Here is a 22,807-nt window from a genome sequence, read left to right as displayed (position 1 = left end):
TCGAACCCCAGGGGTTCGGTGAGTCAGTCTCGGGGGTTCGGCGGAGGTGACCCACACCCGACTCATGATTTGTGATGACATGCCCAGTGGTCGGCAAGCCGCGGCTCTTGTGTGCCGGGCGCCCGCTCCCCTCCCTCCTCTCGGGCGGCAGGGACTCAAATGCAATGATTGGCCAGTCTCGCTGCCACTCACATCCTGATAGCCAGTGATTGGCTGTCAGGATGTGTGTAGGCGGGGCAGCGTGACGAACGTGAGAGGAGCTAGGCTCCTCTCACAGTCCGCCCTGAAGACCGGAACGGCGTGGGAATACAGCGAGAGGAACGCGCGGAGCAAAGGTAAGTGAATTGACACAGGGGAGACTTGGGGACTTAATATGGGGGATGAATTACTATAGGGGGGATGAATTACTATATGGGGGATGAATTACTATATGGGGGATGAATTACTATATGGGGGATGAATTACTATAGGGGGGATGAATTACTATAGGGGGGATGAATTACTATATGGGGGATGAATTACTATGGGGGATGAATTTTCATACCGTTTGTTACAACATATCTTTGCGAGCAATCCTTTTCGTGGATGCTGGACATAAAGACGAAGAAAAGGAACAGACTTTGTTGCGAAAATGACATGAGAGTGGCACTTGCCAAGGTAATGCCCCGCATTTCTGAACTGGCCTCTGAAAGACAACAGCAGAAGTCACACTGATTTGCGGTAAATATTCATTATTTTGTTTTTGTGTGAAAATCATGTTTTAATGGTTTTGTTCTTTGTTCTTAATGGTTTTGTTCATTTTGTGCACCTATGTATAAATATATACCTATGTTTTGAATTTTAAAAATCATATTTTATTTTTCCAATTAAGAAGGGTTCGGTGAATGCGCATATGAAACTGGTGGGGTTCAGTACCTCCAAAAAGGTTAAGAACCACTGGTCTAAGGTATTTAGTAAGAGGCATGGCAAGGTTTTTGAAGTTGTAATTTGTCAAAATTATTCTAAAAGTGAGATGCATAGAGGGGCCAAAAATCCAAGGAGCACCTTTAGGCTGTCAAGGACCATAAAATTATGCATCCAATTTCCTGACTGCCTATCACATTTTCGGAGGTCCTGGGACACCGGGACAGTGGAAACACCCACAAAATCACCAAAAGCAACCTCCACAAGGTATTATATAAAAAGGCATGGTGAACGTTTTGAAGACCTCATTTTTTTTTTTTTTTTTTTTTAAACACAGTAGTTCTTTAATGCCTGGTTCATCCAGACATTAGCTTATACAGTGCACCCAGAAAGTATTCACAGCGCTTAACTTTTGCCACATTTTGTTATGTTACAGCCTTATTCCAAAAGTGGATTAAATTCATTTTTTTCCCTCAACATTCTACAAACAATACCCCATAATGACAACGTGAAAGAAGTTCATTTTGAAACATTTACAAATTTATTATAATTAAAAAAAAAAAAATAAAAAATAAAAAACACACCACATGAACATAAGTATTTACAGCCTTTGCTCAATACTTTGTTGAAGCTCCTTTAGCACCAATTACAGCCTCAATTCATTTTGAGTATGATGCTACAAGCTTGGCACACCTATTTTTTGGCAATTTCTCCCATCCTTCTTTGCAGTACCTCTCAAGCTCCATCAGGTTGGATGGGGAGCGTCAGTGCATAACCATTTTCAGATCTCTCCAGAGATGTTCAAATCAGGTTCAAGCCTGGGCTCTGGCTGGGCCACTCCTGGACATTCACAAAGTTGGCCCATAGCCACTCCTTTGTTATGTGTGTTGTGTGCTTAGGGTCGTTGTCCTGTTGAAAGATGAACCATTGCCCCAGTCTAAGGTCCAGAGCACTCTGGAACAGGTTTTCATCAAGGATGTCTCTGTACATTGCTGCATTCATCTTTCCTTCGATCCTGACTAGTCTCCCAGTTCCTGCAGCTGAAAAACATCCCCACATCATGATGCTGCCACCACTATGCTTCACTGTAGTGATTGTATTGGCCAGGTGGTGGACAGGGACTGGTTTCCTCCAGACATGATGCTTGGCATTCAGTCCACAGTGTTCAATCTTTGATTCATCAGACCAGAGAGTTTTGTTTCTCATGGTCTGAGAGTCCCTCAGGTGCCTTTTGGCAAACTCCAGGTGGGCTGCCATTTGCCTTTTACTGAGGAGTGGCTTCCTTCTGGCCACTCTTTCAAACAGGCCTGATTTGGGGAGTACTGCAGAGATGGTTGTTCTTCTGGAAGGTTCTCCTCTCTCCACAGAGAAACGCTTTCAGAGTGGCCATCGGGTGCTTGGTTACCTCCCTGGCTAAGGCCCTTCTCCCTCGATCACTCATTTTGGCCAGGCGGCCCGCTCTAGGAAGATTCCTGGGGGTTCCAAACTTCTTCCATTTACAGGTGATGGGAGGCCACTGTGCTCATTGGGACCTTCAATGCTGCAGAAATTTTTCTGTACCCTTCCCCAGATCTGTGCCTTGATACAATTCTGTCTCAGAGGTCTACGGACGATTCCTTGGACTTCATGGCTTGGTTTGTGCTCTGACATGCACTGTTAACTGTGGGACCTTATATAGACAGGTTTATGCCTTTCCTAATCATGTCCAATCAACTGAATTTCCCACAAGTGCACTCCAATCAAGTTGTGTAAACATCTCAAGGATGATCAGTGGGAACAGGATGCACCAGAATTCACTTTTGAGTGTCATGGCAAAGGCTGTGAATACTTATGTATATGTGTTATTTTCGTTTTTTATTTTTAATAAATTGCAAAGATTTCAAAATGACCTTCTTTCATGTTGTCATTATGGGGTATTGTTTGTAGAATGTTGAGGGAAAAAAAATTAATTCAATCCATTTTGGAATAAGGCTGTAACATAACAAAATGTGGCAAAAGTTAAGGGCTGTGAATACTTTCTGGATGCACTGTAAATGTGTTTTTTTTTTTTTTTTTTTTTTTTTTTTAAGTTAAATAAACTTGATATCCCAAGGTCCTTGGGATATCAAGGGTTGAATGACACTGGCCACCACTCAATCAAGAAGAGGACTGGCGTTAGTCCTTGAAGTGGAGAGTCTATGCGGACAGGGCTGGAGGGGAGGGGAGTACTGCAGTATTACAGTGCTTAGCTACATACTTAATAATAATAATAATAAAAAAAAAAAAGAACAAGGAACAGGGGTTTCTCTTTAACCTGGTGCAATGTCAACTAAATACATTAAAATTGTTGTGGTTCCTCAGTAATAATTTGCAATGCAAATATTACGTCGTACATGGCAACCCTATTTCTTCTTCCACTCTCACATAATTAGGTTACACAATAAAAAGGTGAATATTTGAATAGTTTCTCTGATAACCACAGTTCTGCTTTCAGAATATATGAAAAAAAAAGTCAACATACCAATTTGATCAAAAACTGTATACCTCTATCTAAAGTTTTCTTATTTGATAGAGGAACATGTCTGATACAAAAAGGATTCCAGGATCTCTGATCCCTGATAATGTTCAATAACACTTGGTAGTTGGGATTAGCGGATTAAGCTTGTACTTTTTGCAAGAACACGGTTAACACTTCACATCTGAAGAATTTACAGGTGCTGATTTAATACATGTGAAGTCTTTGTACTAGAATAGCATACTGGTGACTGTTGAATTGCATGTCAAAAAAGCAGCAGAAGCCAGGCAAACTGGTTGTTCAGATATGCAAACATTTTCAAGAAACAATGACACTGTAATAATAATAGTGTGCAAACCATCAGAACACAGCAGAAGCCTGTGATATTTATAGCTTGGTACTCCACCTATGTTTCCTTCACTTAAGCTCCGAGCTTGTGTTTGTAACTACCTAAAGTAACAACAGTTTCAAATATACTCTGAGGTTTATTCAGATGAAAAAATATACGCACTCAAATGCAGATAGTTTGATTACTGCAGTTGATTTAAAGAAACCTGGCACGAGAAATATATGGGCTGCGATTTCTGACAACCTCCTGAAATGCTAATTGCCTGACTTTACTACTTTAAAGTGGTTGTAAACCTCAGACCTGAACAAAGCATATGCCTCTATAGGGTGTACTTCAATTCTGAGCACCAAGTGTCATTTCTGTCTGCTGCCTTGTTCCTCTGTTCCTCCTCCATCACTATGAGTCATGAGCGACATATCAGACTGGATGTCGCTCCACTTCCTTAAACTGAACCTCTCCAAAACCGAGTTTCTTGTCTTCCCCCCAGCCCGCACACCACCCCCCATTGACTTCTCCATCATGTCCAACAACGCCACCATCAAACCCGCCCCGCAGGCCAGAGTACTTGGTGTCATTCTGGACTCCAACCTATCCTTCCAGCCCCAAGTCCAATCTTTAACAAACTCATGCAGACTCCACCTCCGCAACATCACCAAAATCCGCACGTTCCTAACACCAGAAACCACTAAACAGCTCATCCACTCCCTCATCATATCACGACTCGACTACTGCAACTTCCTCCTCACTGGCCTGCCTCGCCGCTGGCTATCCCCGCTTCAGTCGATCCTGAATACGGCTGGCAGACTCATTCACCTTTCCAACTGCTCCGTTTACGCCACCCCCCTCTGCCAATCCCTCCACTGGCTTCCGATTGCGCAACGGATCAAATTCAAAATCCTAACACTGACGTACAAAGCTGTCCACCATACTGCCCCGAACTACATCACTGACCTAATATCCAAGTACCACCAGCACACTCCGCTCCTCACAAGACCTCCTTCTCTCTAGTTCCCTGGTCTCCTCCTCCCATGCCCGCCTCCAGGACTTCTCCAGGGTGTCACCCATCCTCTGGAACTCCCTGCCCCAACCCATCAGATTATCACCTACTCTCCTCTCCTTTAGGCGCACCCTGAAAACCCACCTCTTCAGGGAAGCCTACCCCACCCCCTGCTAACTTGCCGACCTCCTCCACTCTTCCTACCACTCCATCCCCCACAGCTTTCTCCTCCTGTGCCACCATCCCCTCCCTCCTAGATTGTAAGCTCGAAAGAGCAGGGCCCTCAATCCCCTCATGTTTTGCATTGTATTGTATTGTTATTGTTCTGTACCCCATTGTAATGTACAGCGCTGAGCGAACTATTGGCGCTTTATAAATACTGTATAATAATAATGTCTGATGAGTTTTCCTGACACAAAGGCTAAAATGGTGACGGGAGGGCACTGTCTGTATTTGGCAGCCTTAGCTTGTTCCTGTGTGCTGTGTGAAGGACAGAGTGTCCCCAATCAGCTCTCAGAGCTCTCCTCAGTGATGTAACTTCAGTTCCCTACCCCCTGCTTTACAGAGCTGAGGGATCCTGCATACAATCTGCACTTTGAATGAATGTAGGGGACATATAGTTGTAGATAAACAGGTACAGCTTATGGGTTTGTTTCATCTCTGTGTATCACTTGAGGTCAGTCCAGGGGCGGACTGACCATTTGGAAACTCGGCACTGCCCGAGGGCCCGGGGGCAGTAGGGGGCCCCATGAGATGCCCCTGGTACCTTTTTCATAGGCTTTTTTGAGTTTGGGCAAGGACACAGGGGCCCCATGATCCCCTATTGCCCGGGGGCCCCATGAGTTTCAGTCCGCCCCTGGGTCAGTCATTTCACTGGGTACATGTAAGGGTTCACAATGACTAGCAACAAGCACTTAGGGCAGTAAAATTTAAATTCACAGTTTTAGTGTTTGTTCTGGATTTGAGAATTAAGCACATCAGATCAGTAGATGGCCTGTCAACTGGCATTTTCATAAGTGGAAGTCATCAGTGACAGCCTCCTTATTTTCTCCATACAGTTCTGTGTCCCAACTGGGGAGATTTCTAATCAATTCCTGTCCTGACTTTAAACAGACATGGGGGGTGGGGGTATTAACAGAGAAGGCCCCCGCCGCTGAATACAATAATGCTGCAGGATGGATTCCCCCATCAACACCCATGGACGAAAAAAAAAGGTGTAATCTATGGCTTGCTTTGGCCAGAAACAGATTAGAACAGCTAGGCTTTTTTTTTGCATATAAAAAAAGGAGATGGCAAGCATCTTGTGCTGTCAGTTCTAAAGCATGCACACAGGAGTCACGGTCAGGGGACAATGCTCTGAATGGACGGTACATTTGAGAGTGACATCCATTCAGAGCACAGGGAGCTTGCTTCAGTGACATCACTGGCTGCTGCAGATGTGAATATCTCCTAAAACGTGCACGTTTAGGTGATATTCACTGTACCTACAGGCAAGCTTTATTATAGGCCTCTAGGTACAACTGAAAAAGCAGACTTTACTACCTCTAAGAATAAAAATAAATATTTGGCAGACGTTAAACTATGAAATAAGAGAAGCAGCATGTCTGCAAGATGACAGGCCAATCGCAAGAATGGTCAGAGATGGAGAAGTGCACCATGCGTACACATTAGAATCAATTATTGCTATAAAAACACTCTGAGGGAACAAGCTGAGCAAAAAGGCAGTCTGTGCCATGAACATTTAATTATACTGATCATATGTCAGCTGTATAGGTTCAAACATTTATTTTAAGCTTGTGTAATACACAGCGAACCTGAATTTCACTTTGAACACTACAAACAGGCGAGAGCAGATACACAGGAATCTGTCTTCCATGGGACATTTATTTCAAGAACCAAAAACAACCAAAGATAAAACATACAGCTAAGAGTGGTAACATTTGTGTAATAACCATGTATAGGGGAACCAAGAATATCTAATGCTGCCGGTCCTGTGTAACAAGATGCATTGCTTTAAATTCCCAAGAACATTTATTGATGACAGGAACTTCCATTGTTAACCTCCCTGGCGGTATTCCCGAGTGTAGCTCGGGGTAAGGTTTCAGTACCACAAGCGGTAACCCCGAGTTACACTCGGGCTTACCATGCGGCGCTGCTCCGGGATCTGTTCTTCACTTACCTTGTCCTGCGCTCCCGCGATGTCCCTCCTGCAGTGTCCCCTGTAATGTCCTCCGGCTGATGCCGGCCTCTGTCTTCTGGGTTCCATCCCCTGCGAGCGTTGGGACGTATGGGGACTGAACGGCAGGAAATTTGAAAATGACAAAAAGTGACATTCACTAAATTCACTAAAATAACTTAGTAAAACATTACTGTATCAAACTATTTCACATACATTTTGTCCCGAGTGCTTTGTCCTGTTCCCTGCCTACATTTTTACTGTTCTTTCTGCCTGGAAACTGAGAAATGTCCATGGCGTCCAAAAAGAGTCCCTTTAGGTCAAAATCGGTTTTAGACCAGCTAGAGAACAGCGATAGTAAATCAGAACCACTTGCAGAATTGAGTGATAATGATTCGTGGGGAAATTCGTCATCAGACACTGAAAACGATTTGCGACTTTGCTCAGCGATGCCGCTCCATTTCAAATTTCAGTTTTTTTGGTTTGATTATTTTATTGAATTAAATTTATTATTATTTTTTATGATTATTTATTAAATTATAATTTATGATTTAGTGTTTCAAATTTTAACATACCTGGAATGTTTACTAGATTCTTGTTCGGACAGATTTCAGTGAGTTATTCCTAAAAATTACAAGCTTACAATAAAAAAAAATACATATTTCCATGCAAAAAAATGTACCGCTTTGAGCACAGAAATATGGACATAATCAGACCACTAGGGAGGGTAATGAAGGAGTCAGTGTCTCTGTGGATACTTGATACCTATTGCAAAATGGGTCCATATGTTGGGGCACACAGTATTAAGAGAAAAAAAACAAAAAAAAAAAAAAAAAACTTGTCAGTTTACTATGGACACACTACAGGCTCATTGACAGCACAACTTGAGTCATAACATGGGTTATGTTAACACACAGTACACACCGATCAGCCATTACTTTATGGCCACCTACTTAACATTGGGTAGGTCCTCACATTTCCATCAAAACAGCCCTGACCCATTGCAGGATGAAAGACATTCAACTTCTGAGAGTATGCTGTGGTATCTGATCGTTCAAGTTCCAGCAGATTGTTCAAGTCCTATAAGTTGCAAGTTGGGGCCTCCATGGATTGGGCTTGTTTTTTTCAGCATATTTCACAGATGCTCAATTGGATTGAGAGCTGGAGAATTTGGAGGCCAAGCTACCACCTCAAACTTGTTCTGCTTCTTCAATCATTTTTGAAGTGAGGCAGGCTACATTATCCTGCTGAAAGAGGTCACTGCCATCCAGGGATACCATTTCCATGAGGTGTACTTGGGTCCTGCCGCTCATAGAGATGTTACTTAAACGTTGTTGCTGACCAAGGCAGCACACTGCCTCTGCCTGCTTGCCTTCTTCCTATACTGCATTCTTATGCCATCTCTAACCAGGCAAGCGACACAAGAGCACTTGTCCATCTTTAGGATGTAAAAAGAAAGCATGATTCATCAGACCAGGCCACGTTCTTCCATTGTTCTGTGGTCCAGTTCTGAGGCTTACATGCCCATTGTAGGTGCTTTTGGCTGTGGACGCAGGTAAGCATGGGTCCAGCCATTACAATTCGCCCGTGTGAAAGTCACACAAATCCTTACTCTGGCCCATTTTTTTTGCTTTCAACATAACTTCAAGGACAACATGGTCACTTGCTGCCTAATATATCCCACCCACTTTCAGATGCCATTGTATTGAGATAATCAGTGTTATACACATTATCTGTCAGTGATCATAATGTTATGGCTGATCAGTGTATGTGTGCCAATTTGTATTCCCATTTGCAGCCAAATGCATATTTACAATGTGCTAATGCATTTAAAGTGGTATTAAACCCAAAAGCAAACATTTATTATATTGCAGCTTAGCAATTCTTAGATGTGATGGCTGTATTAATTTTCTTTTTTAGGATTTTTTCCTTCTATTTTCATCTGGTGGTCTGGCCAGCAATTCTGTTTTATAAAAGCCCAAACTCTTCAGCAGAAAGCATCAGTTTACATGGATGAGAAAGACCGTTTAACCCTCGCAGGGGTGGTTAAAATTATCTTTTGTTTCTTCATGTAAAACCTTTATCACAAAAAGGAAAAAAAATGGTTTGCCAATACATTTAACACTACCCTCCCCTAGACTGACAATGCTGCGGTTTGCTGTGGCTCTTGCTCTCATGGGTCTGGTGGACCCAGCTGGTGACCGATCTAAAACAAAACAAACAAAAAAAAAAAATACAAATCCCTTCATTTGGAACTCAAGGTTATGACAGGTTTGCAAACAATACAGAAGTGGCAGAACTACAACTCTAAGGCTACTTTCATACTATTCCGCCGCAAAAACGCATATTTACCGCGCTGAGCAGTTTTTTTTTTAAAGGACACGTGACTTCAAAACTGCACCAAAAACGTTTCTAAGAGGCGCTTTTCAGGCACTTTCCATTGATTTCAATGGGAAGACGCATTTTTTTTTAACTGAACAAACATGCTCCAAAGATGCTGCAAGCAAGATTTTTTACACCACAATGGAAGCGCAACTCCTCAGTGTGAAAACATACACAGACATACATAGACAAACATAGGGAAGCATTTTTCTTGCTTTTCAGGTGCTTTTTTTTTTTAAATGCAAAAACATTTAAAAACTCCGTAGTGTGAAAGTAGCCTAATATAAATGTATTTATTTCAGGTACTTATATAGCGCCGTCAATTTACGCAGTGCTTTACATACAGTGGGGCAAAAAAGTATTTAGTCAGCCACCAATTGTGCAAGTTCTCCCACTTAAAAAGATGAGAGAGGCCTGTAATTGGCATCATAGGTAGACCTCAACTATGAGAGACAAAATGAGAAAAAAAATCCAGACAATCACATTGGCTGATTTGGAAAGAATTTATTTGCAAATTATGGTGAAAAATATGTATTTGGTCACCTACAAACAAGCAAGATTTCTGACTCTCATAGACCTGTGCCTTCTTCTTTAAGAGGCTCCTCTGTCCTGCACTCATTACCTGTATCAATGGCACCTGTTTGAACTTGTTATCAGTATAAAAGACACCTGTCCACAACCTCAAACAGTCACACTCCAAACTCCACTATGGTGAAGACCAAAGAGCTGTCGAAGGACACCAGAAACAAAATTGTAGACCTGCACCAGGCTGGGAAGACTGAATCTGCAATAGGCAAGCAGCTTGGTGTGAACAAATCAACTGTGGGAGCAATAATTAGAAAATGGAAGACATACAAGACCACTGATAATCTCCCTCGATCTGGGGCTCCACGCAAGATCTCACCACGTGGGGTCAAAATGATCACAAGAATGGTGAGCAAAAATCCCAGGACCACACGGGGGGACCTAGTGAATGACCTGCAGAGAGCTGGGACCAAACGTGACAAAGGCTACCATCAGTAACACACTACGCCGCCAGGGACTCAGATCCTGCAGTGCCAGACGTGTCCCCCTGCTTAAGCCAGTACATGTCCGGGCCCATCTGAAGTTTGCTAGAGAGCATTTGGATGATCCAGAAGAGGATTTGGAGAATGTCATATGGTCAGATGAAACCAAAATAGAACTGTTTGGTAGAAACACAACTCGTCGTGTTTGGAGGAGAGAGAATGCTGAGTTGCATCCAAAGAACACCATACCTACTGTGAAGCATGGGGGTGGCAACATCATGCTTTGGGGCTGTTTCTCCGCAAAGGGACCAGGACGACTGATCCATGTACAGGACAGAATGAATGGGGCCATGTATCGTGAGATTTTGAGTGCAAACCTCCTTCCATCAGCAAGGGCATTGAAGATGAAACGTGGCTGGGTCTTCCAACATGACAATGATCCCAAACATACCGCCCGGGCAACGAAGGAGTGGCTTCGTAAGAAGCATTTCAAGGTCCTGGAGTGGCCTAGCCAGTCTCCAGATCTCAACCACATAGAAAACCTTTGTAGGGAGTTGAAAGTCCGTGTTGCCCAGCGACAGCCCCAAAACATCACTGCTTTAGAAGAGATCTGTATGGAGGAATGGGCCAACATACCAGCAACAGTGTGTGCCAACCTTGTGAAGACTTACAGGAAACGTTTGACCTCTGTCATGGTCAACAAAGGATATATAACAAAGTATTGAGATGAACTTTTGATATTGACCAAATACTTATTTTCCACCATAAATTCCAAATAAATTCTTTCCAAATCAGCCAATGTGATTGTCTGGATTTTTTTTCTCATTTTGTCTCTCATAGTTGAGGTCTACCTATGATGCCAATTACAGGCCTCTCATCTTTTTAAGTGGGAGAACTTTCACAATTGGTGGCTGACTAAATACTTTTTTGCCCCACTGTATATACTGTACATTCACATCAGTTCCTAACCCTCAAGGAGCGTACAATCTAAGGTCCCTAACCCACATCCATATACTAGGGCCAATTTAGACAGGAGCCAATAAATAGGGATGAAATTATATGGAACAGACATACAAGCTCTTTGGAGCTCCCACAGAATCCTGTTTGTTACACACGTGGGACAGATTTCTTATAACTGCCTACCCAGCTTTATGCTTGCAAAAAGTGCCCTAAAGCTGGCCATAGCTGACATTATACAATCTTCTTATTCAATTTCCTTTAGATTTACCTTCAACTACAAAGTGCAAGGGCCTGTCTGATTGCATACGAATTAAAAGTGTTTAGATTTGACCTCATATTATATGGTTTTGGTAAATCTAAAGGAAAACTGTAAAACAGAAGGCCAGCATAACTCTAAAAAGTAAAAATGATCAGCATTGACTTGTGTGTGAGATAAGATCTTGATGACATATTCTACACTCAAACTGAAAGCAGAAGAAATGCTGTTCTGATTGACCTGCCTATTCACTTACACGCAGGAAGAATGCAAACAATGTAAAGCAGTTTAGTCAAATAAAGCATAGACCTAAATCTGGTGCCAAGCAAAACCTGTATGAGAAGTTTATTGCTAACCCAGATCTATCTAGTTTATGATTAGTTTACTACCTAGTTGCAGCAAGCACAGCCTGACTACTTCCTTTGTTTCAGTTTTCTATATTACTAGTTTTTCTATCAGGGACAAAAGGAAAAAAAAAAAAAGGTAGCTAATGCACCAAAAGACATATTCCATGGCTATTAAAAGGTGCCTGTCACTTCCTTAAATCAGAGTGCCAAGCCAATAGTTTCAGAGTTTTGCAGTGTTTAATCTGAAATGCATTGGCGTGTTATCTTGGCATTTTATGAAGTCAGAAATCTCCTTTCATTAGGGCTTAGAGGGTGAATAGGGATGAAAGTGGACTCGCTTAGAAGTTAAATAGATACTGGAGTAGAATTTCTTTTTAAAAACTGGCTTAAGCAGCTCGTTTTGTTTTTCTCAATTCTGGATTTATTCCAAGAAGGGGTTTCTAAGGCACTTTCATGTTTTGGAACCGACAACTAGTCCATTGTTCGGTACAGCACAGCAAATACTCCTTTCTGCAAAGAAAAGCAGTATCTGGATCCAGTGCCTCCTCTCTACACTTTTCCAATGTTTCAGTGTGTTCACTCTTAAAAGCCAAGTGGTCAGCCATTCTAACATTTTATAAGTACTGCCTACAAGCAGACACTGCATGACGCCTTTTACTCTAGTTTACCAGGAAAGCCTTTCTTGTGTGTCCTTCTTAACCTGGTTTCCCTTCTGTTACTAAACCTTGGACTTCTCTAATCCCTGGCATATACTTGCCCCCCCCGGCACTCTAATCCCTGGCATATACTTGCCCCCCCCCGGCACTCTAATCCCTGGCATATACTTGCCCCCCCTGGCACTCTAATCCCTGGCATATACTTGCCCCCCCCCGGCACTAAGCCCTAACCATCTGATATCTGCTGGCCAATGACAGATAACTTATTTGCATTCACTGGAAAGGGAGTGGTGACTGGCTTAGCTCTAATTTATTCTTAGGCCCCATGTACACGCGACACTTCTGAATGATGGAAACTGACTGCTGGAAAACATAGATTAAAAAACGTCTGTTTAGCCGCGTTTGCACAACGCGTTTGTGTCTGCGTTTAGAAGCGTTTTTTAAAGATAAGCACAGGAGAACCTCCCAAATGCCCAGAATGCACTGAAAAGTGGTAAATTATTAACTATTTCAGACTGTTTCAGAGAAATATAGAGAGTAGAAGCAGACACAGCAGTATGTGTTGAGATTAGCTTAGGTGCGAGTTGCTCATTAACATTTCTTTTGTTTCCAAGGGTGGGAAAGGTAGCTGGTGGAGGGAGCCATTAAGGTGACCTGGCAGGGGGTCTTCATGAGGAATTTTAGGTGTGAATGGTCATTAACATATCTTTTTTTTTCCAAGGATCTGAGAGGTCTGAGGTGTGAATTGGTCTTTACAATGTGTGAAAATCTTGGTAGGAACATCCTATTTTCAGTGTTTTGTCCATCTGAGTACCTTGAAAACGCTTTGCATGCATTTTTCATGCCGAAAAAAGGCTCTGGACAGCATCGGGAACTGGAAGTTAAAAAAAAATGTTCAGCCACAAATGCTTATAAATGCGATTTGCCGCGTTTACAAGCGTTTTGCATTTGAAACGCATTTGAAACGCTGAAAAATTGACTGCTGAACGCAAGTTTTCTGCATTCAAAAAAACAACTGTAAACTCAAATGCCTGTAAATGACTATAAACAAAGATGTGTACATGGACACATAGGAAAACATTAGGGAGAGTTCAGGGGCTGCTGAAAAAAAATGCTGAACAGCTCCTAAATGTGAGTTTATTAGCTGCAGTGTACATGAGCCCTTAGACAGGATTATTTAAAGCCAAAATCACAAACAGAAACATTAGCACAAGGGACATAATTTACAGTCAGTAGGATATGTCCTTTGTGCCGATTCCTCTTCTGTTAAGTGAATATCTTGCTCTGTGCAATTAATACAACTAAGGGACTGTAACAGGATCTCGTCCAGAGAGCACAAATCTGCCCTGCTGCTCCATCCACAGAAGTCATATTACAACTTCTATGAATTGAAAGATCGAAGAATGGAGGAAAAGTGGATGATTATTGATAGCTCCACCCCTTCATTCATAGATCATTTTTAATTTATAGAAGCTGTAGTATGGCTGCTACGAATGGGGCAGCCAGATAGAAAGGGTGGGCATAGTCAGTCTCTCGATGAGAGCCTGTGACAGCTCCTTAGTTGCATTAACCCCGTCGCATTGGAAGATTATGGTGGTGGGGGTTGAATGGCATGGATAGAGGAAAATTACTACTAATAGTCAGCAGGATGTGTCCTTTGCTCTGATTCCTCTTCTAAGTTATGTCCCTTGTGCTGATTTTCTGTTTTTATTTTAGCTATGCTTGGGCTTTAGTTTAAATATATAAAATAATGGAAACGTTCACTTTAAATAAAGTATACACAGTATTGGGGACAAAAAAAATAGAATAAGTTATTTGAATATCACCATATTTTCTTATCAACTCTAGATCAGCTAACACCATATTGCACTGATTTGTATGATCACAGTGTCAATACACTACATGAATATATAAATTGAATGACTTACTATTTGCACACTCTGTAAGATTAGAAGCCACTTCCTGACTGGAGTCATTTGCACATTTAATACAGGAGGTTCCCCCAGTGGTCCATATCTGAAAACATCCTGGTATGTGGAAAACAGAGTGTAGTGATTACATTTAGGCACTTTTTCAGTCCGTTTTGAACACATCAGAAAAGCAAAATGTTTTACTTTAAATATTTGTAATGGACTAATACTAAGAATACTAGTACATAAATGGAATAAAGCTCACGGGAGGCATTATTATATCTTTTATGCAGAGGTTTAATTCTGCTTTAAGGCATTTGTCTCACAATCTGTACTGCCCTCAACAACCAACCCAAAACTTGCATTCCTTAGAGGACTTTGCTGATAATGAAGTTGTCCTCTATAGCTGCCCCTTCAGTGTATCCAGCAGTGTTAAATAAGTTAAAAAAATAAATGCACATTTTTTGCAGGTAAAAAAAAGTGCATTAATTATTTTTGTCTACAGGAGCCTGGAAATCATTGCAACAGCGATTAGTAGATTGCATGACATGTAGGTCTCCTGCAGACCTGTCAGAATATCTGCTTGCCGTACGGGATGTAGCAGATACTCTGACGGGAAGCTTCAATGAACTACCACGGTGCTCTACAGTGCTATAGTAGGTCACTGAAAACTACAAGCCCACAGCCGTTAAGGCTGTCAGAACTTGCAGTTCATTCATTCACGAATGTTCATTTATGAATGATGTGGCCGTGTGGGCGGAGCCCCACACAGCATCATGGTTTTCAAATTTGACAGACAGTATGGGGAGACTTCTCCACGTATTATCTGTCAGTGGGTGGTGGCTGCGGCTAGGGGAACGTTACGTGTTCCACCCTTAAAATGGGTGGAACCTGTAACATATTCCCAAAGGTGAACTTATCCTTTAAAATACCTAATTATAGCCCATAGATATTTTCTGAATGCAGTGGGCCTGTGTGCAAAAGTTTATGTTGGGTCCCCTTCCTCAAGGCTGTACACTATGGGCGCATACACATTGGATGCTTAGCAACAACCTGCATCAGCGAGCCTCAACAAAAATCATGTTCAGACTCATTAACCCTTTGAGGACCAAGGGACGTATTTGTCCCATGTACTTAATTGCGTGTATCATCTGATTAAGAACTTAAAACTCTTTTTTTTTTTTGGTTTGAGTCAAAATATTAGTTCTTATCAACAAACAACAAATGGATCTAACTTTTTGCCAATTATTTCATGAAATGGCTTAGTTACAGCAACTGAAGTGTAAGAACTTTAAAAACAAAAAAACTGATTTTGGCGTTCCAAAATCTTACGGTCCTCAAAGGGTTAAGAGACACTTTTGTGAGCGATTACATGCAATCAGTGCCAGCCATCGATTTAAGCTCAATGTGACCGGTGTCCCTCATCCCCAGGACCTATCACTTGGGTTTTCCCTAAGTTTTATAAACACCTTTTACTAATTGGAATCATTTTAGCGGACTTGTGAGGAAAAGCCTGGCCAGCGCACCCACAGGTACTAGTACAAATGTGAGCAGGTGTACATGCAAATTATCTTGGCACTTGATCAGCTTGTTGTCAGGACTGAACTCAACCCCTTTGAGGGAGGGTGCAGTGCTAGCATGTGTGGATCTCCTTTGAGCTGCAGTGGCAAGCGAGGAGCCCTTCTTGAATCAAATCTCCATGAGCACAAAAAGGACATGCCAATGCTTCAGCCCCACTCAGGAGATCTTCTTCCAGGGAAATTCAGTTTTCACTGTGCCCATACCAAACTGTGCATTACAAAAATGCACGTGTAATACAAAGTGAGAATCCAGCAAAGTGCTACTAACCCCACAACAGTAACATCAATCTGTATATGCAGTAAAGCAAGCTTGATATACTCAAATGTGGAACCTAAGGGGTTAATCCTCTGCATTGTATAAAAATGCTGTTTGACTCGTCCTCATGTTCAAATGTCCACGTCTTATCTCCTGATAAGACAGACTGAACTGTAGCCATTCTGCACATGCTCAGTTTAGTGTGTATTGCTAGTTTTTTTTTTAATCTTGGAAGAGTGCATATGATCAGCACAGGGCCAATCAACACTGTCCAGACATAGGTCAGGGGTTTTGCATGCTTCTAGAGCAGAAAGAAAACTCCTCCTATAAGCTTTAACCAGTGCTCTGCTGAACACTGATAGAAGTTACAAGACTGCTCTAACTGCTGGTGAGAAAAAGGTATTTAGCAGTTTATATTTACTAAAATAATTGCATTTCCATGTTCTTTGTACTGTGGGAGACCAGATATACTGAATGCAGGGTCCGGGGTTTAGTTACACTTTAAGTCTGCCGGAGAGCACAATGTATTTTTGTTATGCACCCAGGAACAATTTATTGTTACATTATTTTGGAAAACATTTCCACAAATATGTTTAAAATAAAAAAAAATAAATAAATAAAAACATGGACAGATCCTCTGTACTTTGGCAGAAAGCAAAAAAGGTTTAATTTGTGAAAATAATTTTACTGAAGTTCAGATCAACGAGGCTGCCTCTTAACACACGGTTACATGGCTTTTTAACAAAGATGACCTAATGACACATACAAAAGGTAAGAACTGAAATATTCATGTTTGAAAAAGAATGTGGCGTTTTTCTTCTGTATACACCCTGAATTCCAAACAGAAATACACCCCATTCCTTAGTCAGCTCAACCTTCAGAATTTGTGTCATTTAATACCTCTCTCGTGAACTGAAGAGATTTAGGGTGTAACCCTCCACCAGAACAGATGACAGGAGAGGAACATATCTTTGTAGTGATGTAGAATCTACACTGCATACTAGGGACTGCATTAAGAACAATGTGCTGTCCTTTAAAACGGCAAGATTTGACAAGACAATAAACCGTTTATGCCCTGAAGATTTTAAACAGTTTATATAAGCAACAACCAAAACCAATAAAACACATCAGTGTTAAACATGTGCTAATTTCCAAGACACACATATGACCTGCTGCAAAGCTGAAAAGGGTTGTTACACTGCCTTGAACCTTTTATACAGTGGATATAAAAAGTCTACACACCCCTGAAAAAATGTCAGGATTCTGTGATATAAAAAAAATGAGACAAAGATAAATCATTTCAGAACTTTTTCCATCTTTAATGTAACCTATAAACTGTACAACTCAGTTGAACAACAAATTGAAATCTTTTAGGTGGAGGGAAGTAAAAATAAAAAACTAATATATATGGTTGCATAAGTGTGCACACCCTTAAACTAATACTTTGTTGAAGCATCTTTTGATTGGATTCCAGCATTCAGTCTTTTTGGGTATGAGTCTATCAGCATGGCACATCTTGACTTGGCAATATTTGCCCACTCTTCCTTGCAAAAACACTCCAAATCTGTCAGATCGCGAGGGCATCTCCTGTGCACAGCCTTCTTCAGATCACCCCACAGATTTCCGATCGGATTCAGGTCTGGGCTCTGGCTGGGCCATTAAAAAAAAAACAAAAAAAAAACAAAAAAAAACCAAAAACTTTCATCTTCTTCTGGTGAAGCCATTCCTTTGTTGATTTGGATGTATGCTTTGGGTCGTTGTCATGCTGAAAGATGAAGTTCCTCTTCAAGTTCAGCTTTCTAGCAGAAGCCTGAAGGTTTTGTGCCAATATTGACTGGCATTTGGAACTGTTCATAATTCCCTCTACCTTGACTAAGGCCCCAAAGCATGATGCTGCCACCACCATGCTTCACTGTGGGTATGGTGTTCTTTTTGGTGATGTGCAGTGTTGTTTTTGCGCCAAACATATCTTTTGGAATTATGGCCAAAAAGTTCAACCTTGGTTTCATCAAACCATAACACATTTTCCCACATGTTTTTGGGAGACTTCAGATGTGTTTTTGCAAAATTTAGCCGGGCTTGGATGTTTTTCTTCATAAGAAAAGGCTTTCGTCTTGCCACTCTACCCCATAGCCCAGACATATGAAGAATACAGGAGATTGTTGTCACATGTACCACACAGACAGTACTTGCCAGATATTCCTGCAGCTCCTTTAACGTTGCTGTAGGCCTCTCGGCAGCCTCCCAGACCTGTTTTCTTCTCGTCTAAACAAAACCCACTCTTGAACTTTACTGGATGCATGCTTGCTCCAGGACAGGGACACCCTTATTAGTTAAGCGAATACCAGAGTTAAATTCCTGCAGCCTGAACCTTTAAAATAGAAGACACTGGGGTTGTTTTACTATAACTGGAGAGTGCAAAATCTGGTGCAGCTCTACAAAAAACCAATCAGCTTCCAGGTTTGTCAAAGCCTAATTGAACAAGCTGAAGTTAGAAGCTGATTGGCTACCATTCACAGCTACCAGATTTCACTCTCCAGTTTTAATAAATCAACCCCATCATATCTGCTTTAGTAAACAACAGCTACCGCTTTGAGTAAGTGTAGATAAAGATGCTATACAGTGCCTTGCAAAAGTATTCATACCCCTTCAAATTTTCCAAATTTTGTGCTGTTACAAGCAAAAACGTAAAATGTATTTTATTGGGGTTTTATGTGATAGACCAACACAAAGTAGCACATAATTGTGAAGCTGAAGGAAATTGATAAATGGTTTTCAAATTTTTTTTACATATAAATATCTGAAAAATGTGGCGTGGATTTGCATTCAGCCCCTTTTACTCTGATACCCCTAACTACAATCTAGTGGAACCAATTGCCTTCAGAAGTCACCTAATTAATAGAGTCCACCTGTGTGTAATTAATGTCAGTATAAAAACGCAGAAGTTCTGTGAAGCCCTCAGGAGGTTTGTTGGGAGAACTTTAGTGAACAAACAGCATCATGAAGGCCAAGGAACACAACAGGCAGGTCAGGGATAAAGTTGTGGAGAAGTTTAAAAGCAGGGTTAGATTATAAAAAAAAAATATCCCAAGCTTTGAACATCTTACGGAGCACTGTTCCATCCATCATCCGAAAATGGAAACAGTGTGGTACAACTGCAAGCCTAAACTGACAGGCCAGGCAAGGAGAGCATTAGTCAGTGAAGCAGCCAAGAAGCCCATGGTAATTCTGGAGGAGCTGCAGAGATCCACAGCTCAGGTGAGAGAATCTGTCCAACTATTAGTCCTGCCCTCTACTAATCTTGCCTTTATGGAAGAGTGGCAAGAAGAAAGCCATTGTTGAAAGAAAGCCACAAAAAGTCCTGTTTGCAGTTTCAGAGAAGCCATGTGGGGGACACAGCAAACGTGGAAGAAGGTGTTCTGGTCAGATGAGACCAAAATTGAACTTTATGGCCTAAAAGCAAAACACTATGTGTGGTGAAAAACTAACACTGCACATCACCCTGAACACACCATCCCCATCGTGAAACATGGTGGTGGCAGCATCATGCTGTGAGGATGATTTTCTTCAGCAGGGGCAGAGAAGCTGGTCAGAGTTGATGGAAAGGTGGATGGAGCCAAATACAGGGCAATCTTAGAAGAAAACCTGTTAGAGCCTGCAAAAGACTTGAGACTAGGCCGGAGGTTCACCTTCCAGCAGGACAAAACATACAGCCAGAGCTACATGGAATGGTTTAGATCAAAGCATATTCATGTGTTAGAATGGCCCAAAGTCCAGACCTAAATCCAAATGAGAATCTGTGGCAAGAATCGAAAATTGCTGTTCACAGACGCTCTCCATCCAATCTGACAGAGCTTGAGCTAGTTTACAAAGAAGAATGGGCAAAAATGTCACTCTCTAGATGTGCAAAGCTGGTAGAGACATCCCCAAAAAGACTTGCAGCTGTAATTGCAGAAAAAGGTGGTTCTACAAAGTATTGACCCCAGGGGGCTGAATACAAATACATGCCACGCTTATCAGATATTTGTAAAAAAAAAAAAGTTGAAAACCATTTATTCCACTTCACTATTATATGCCACTTTGTGTTGGTCTATCACAAAAAATCCCAATAAAATACATTTACATTTTTGGTTGTAACATGACAAAAATGTGTAAAATTTCAAGGGGTATGAATACTTTTTCAAGGCACTGTCCTTACTTGCTCTGTGCAACAGTATTGCACAGAGCTGTCCCTTACCTCCCCTTCTGGAGTCCCCCACCGGGGCTGTCCACTTCTCTTCATGTAGCCCCTCAGCAAACTGGCACCCATGTGGGCATGCTCCTGGGCTGGGTTGTGTGCGTTCATAGACGCACACAGCCCAGTTCAGTCACACCCCCTGCTCCCTCCTCACAGGAATTGACCGACGGCAGGAGGAGGCTATAGCCTCGTAACAAACAAAGAATATTGGACAAAATGATCCTCCTTTTTGCATGCTAGTCTCAGATTGAAAATCTATTAGGTTACTAAAGTTACGAAAATTCTCGTTAGACAGAAGACAACTTCAGAAGTGAAGTACTGTATTGTATTGTATCGTAATGTATTCTTTTGTTGCCAAGCATGCATGGTCTTGGTCGCTTTTTTCATACAAATACGATAATTACACAAAAATGATTTGTTCTGTACATTTTTCAGGTCCCTTCAGTTATTTTCAAATTAATTTCCGTGATCAGCTCTTGAAAGCTGTGTAGTAATGATCAGATTATCAGACGATTGCTCCAAAGCGGTCTTTTTTCATCTTTCTCAGCATGTGTACTAGGCATATTGCTCCCGCAGCTTTCAATGTGTCCTGTGAGAGCAGGAAGAATGGAGAAAATTGCTGCAGATGGGACAGCGATAGATCAGTGGGAGGAGTCAGGTAAGTGTGGGTACCCAACAAATGGTGGTACTTTTTTTTTACCTTAATGCAGGAAATGCATTAAAGGTGAAAAAAAAATGTTTAGACTTTAGAGTCACTTTAACCTGAGGATGCCCATTCAAGCAAACTGACAGAATATTTTTTTACAAACATGTTTTACATGGGAAGGAGGATCTAGTAAGGGAATTCCCGTGAGACGGCTGGCGAATAGACGTGCACATGCGCACAGAAATGCGCGATCGTGCACACGCACGGTGAAGATTGGTGCCAGACGGACTATTTAAAAGGTGCCTCTGCCTGTGCTGAGTGCTGACTGGTCTTCAGCTGTTCCCCACTTCCTGCTCGTTCCTATGCGATTTCCTTGTTCCTGACCTGACTCTGATTACTCTCCTGCTTGATACTTGTTCCAGACTTCAGCTCTGCTCCTGACTTTGGCTCTGCTCCTGAATTTGGCTTATGATTTGGTACCTCGCTGTCCACCCGTTGATGACCCCAGCTATTCCTATGACATTGCTCCTGTCTCCCATTCTAGCTGTCTTACTCTGGTGCATATCTGGCGACCTACCATACCAGCTCTGCATATCACTACTGATCCTGAATCAGAAGATCATCAGTCTTTCAAAGTCTCCAGCTGCAAGAACTGCAAACAACATCTGTTGGCGCTCTTGTCCCCCTGGTTCCTAGACACCCAGTGTTCCATTTCCAGTGGGGTCAGGGCTAGTGACAAGTGAGGCCGACCGCGTCATTTCCGTCTCCAATCAGGTACGTGACAGATCCACAAGAAAGAGAAGTTCTGTACTATATGACCATAGTACACTATAACCATAGCACTGAAACACCAACCCTGCCAGATATAGCACATAACGGCTTCAGAGAATGCAATCCAGAAGTACAGAGAATTAAATCTACATAGCACTTATTTTAGCAGCCTGGCCTGCTAATAAGATGCAAAGCTGTGGATAGTGAAGAAATAATTAGATCTTGCTGTCACACAGCTTTCATACTTTTGCAGCAAACCTTCATTATACACAATTATGTCAGTATTTCTATAATTAGGTAGAAGCCTAGTAATGCTGACATTTGTTGGCACTGGTAATGGAAACACAATTACCTGGACTGCATCTTTGGTCAGCAGGGCATGAGCCGTTTAAAACCAGTCTTTCACTACAGCAATCCGAGACCTGACAAAAGCAAACAAGTGAAGATTATTCTTATTGGCAATTATGTCTATGCCTATAAAATGATGATTGAAGAATACAAATCCATCTGACAAGAGCTTTGAGCAAAGCAACAATTCAAAGCTCAACTCCAGGCAACTAAAAAAATGATCCCTTGCAGTGGAGCTGTGGCTGCACTGCAAGCGTCAATGGCTTGCTTTGCTCTACAGAAAGGGTAGGAAAAAAAAAAAAAAGGGAAAGAAGGATTTGCATACCCTATCCACTCCTTTCCCCAACTGGTCCCTGCAGCTTCTTCTCCCCCACAATTCAGCAGTCTAAGGTCCTGATGTCAAGGCCAAAAACAGGTTCCATGGTCCTGCACCAGACAGGCTGTGGGACAGTCTACCACTACAGCATGGGGGAGTGGAGGATCATGTAAGCAAAACGGTTTCTCCTCTCTCCTAGAAGCAAGCTATTAACCC

The 22,807-nt window shown here is 41.9% G+C and overlaps 1 protein-coding gene across 6 annotated transcripts in view; it reads right to left on the bottom strand.

Annotated features, from left to right (window-relative positions):
• Nucleotides 1-22,807, bottom strand: part of CUNH1orf159 (chromosome unknown C1orf159 homolog) — a 61,928-nt gene that overhangs the window by 19,785 nt on the left and 19,336 nt on the right. For 3 of the 6 annotated variants that reach the window (XM_089668384.1, XM_089668382.1, XM_089668383.1), the window contains exons 4-6: nt 22,280-22,349; nt 14,456-14,554; nt 545-685 (exon numbers count right to left, since the gene is read on the bottom strand). In XM_089668384.1, the coding sequence (XP_089524510.1) occupies nt 545-685; nt 14,456-14,554; nt 22,280-22,349 (310 nt within the window). The remainder of the gene's footprint in view (nt 1-544; nt 686-14,455; nt 14,555-22,279; nt 22,350-22,807) is intronic. The other 3 variants (XM_089668386.1, XM_089668387.1, XM_089668385.1) reach the window with 2 other exon arrangements.

The sequence above is a fragment of the Staurois parvus genome, unplaced genomic scaffold (genome assembly GCF_062004578.1).
Source record: "Staurois parvus isolate SC_StPar_1 unplaced genomic scaffold, SC_StPar_1.0 ptg000057l, whole genome shotgun sequence".
Lineage (NCBI taxonomy): Eukaryota > Metazoa > Chordata > Amphibia > Anura > Ranidae > Staurois > Staurois parvus.
This window is presented reverse-complemented; position numbering and strand designations above follow the sequence as displayed.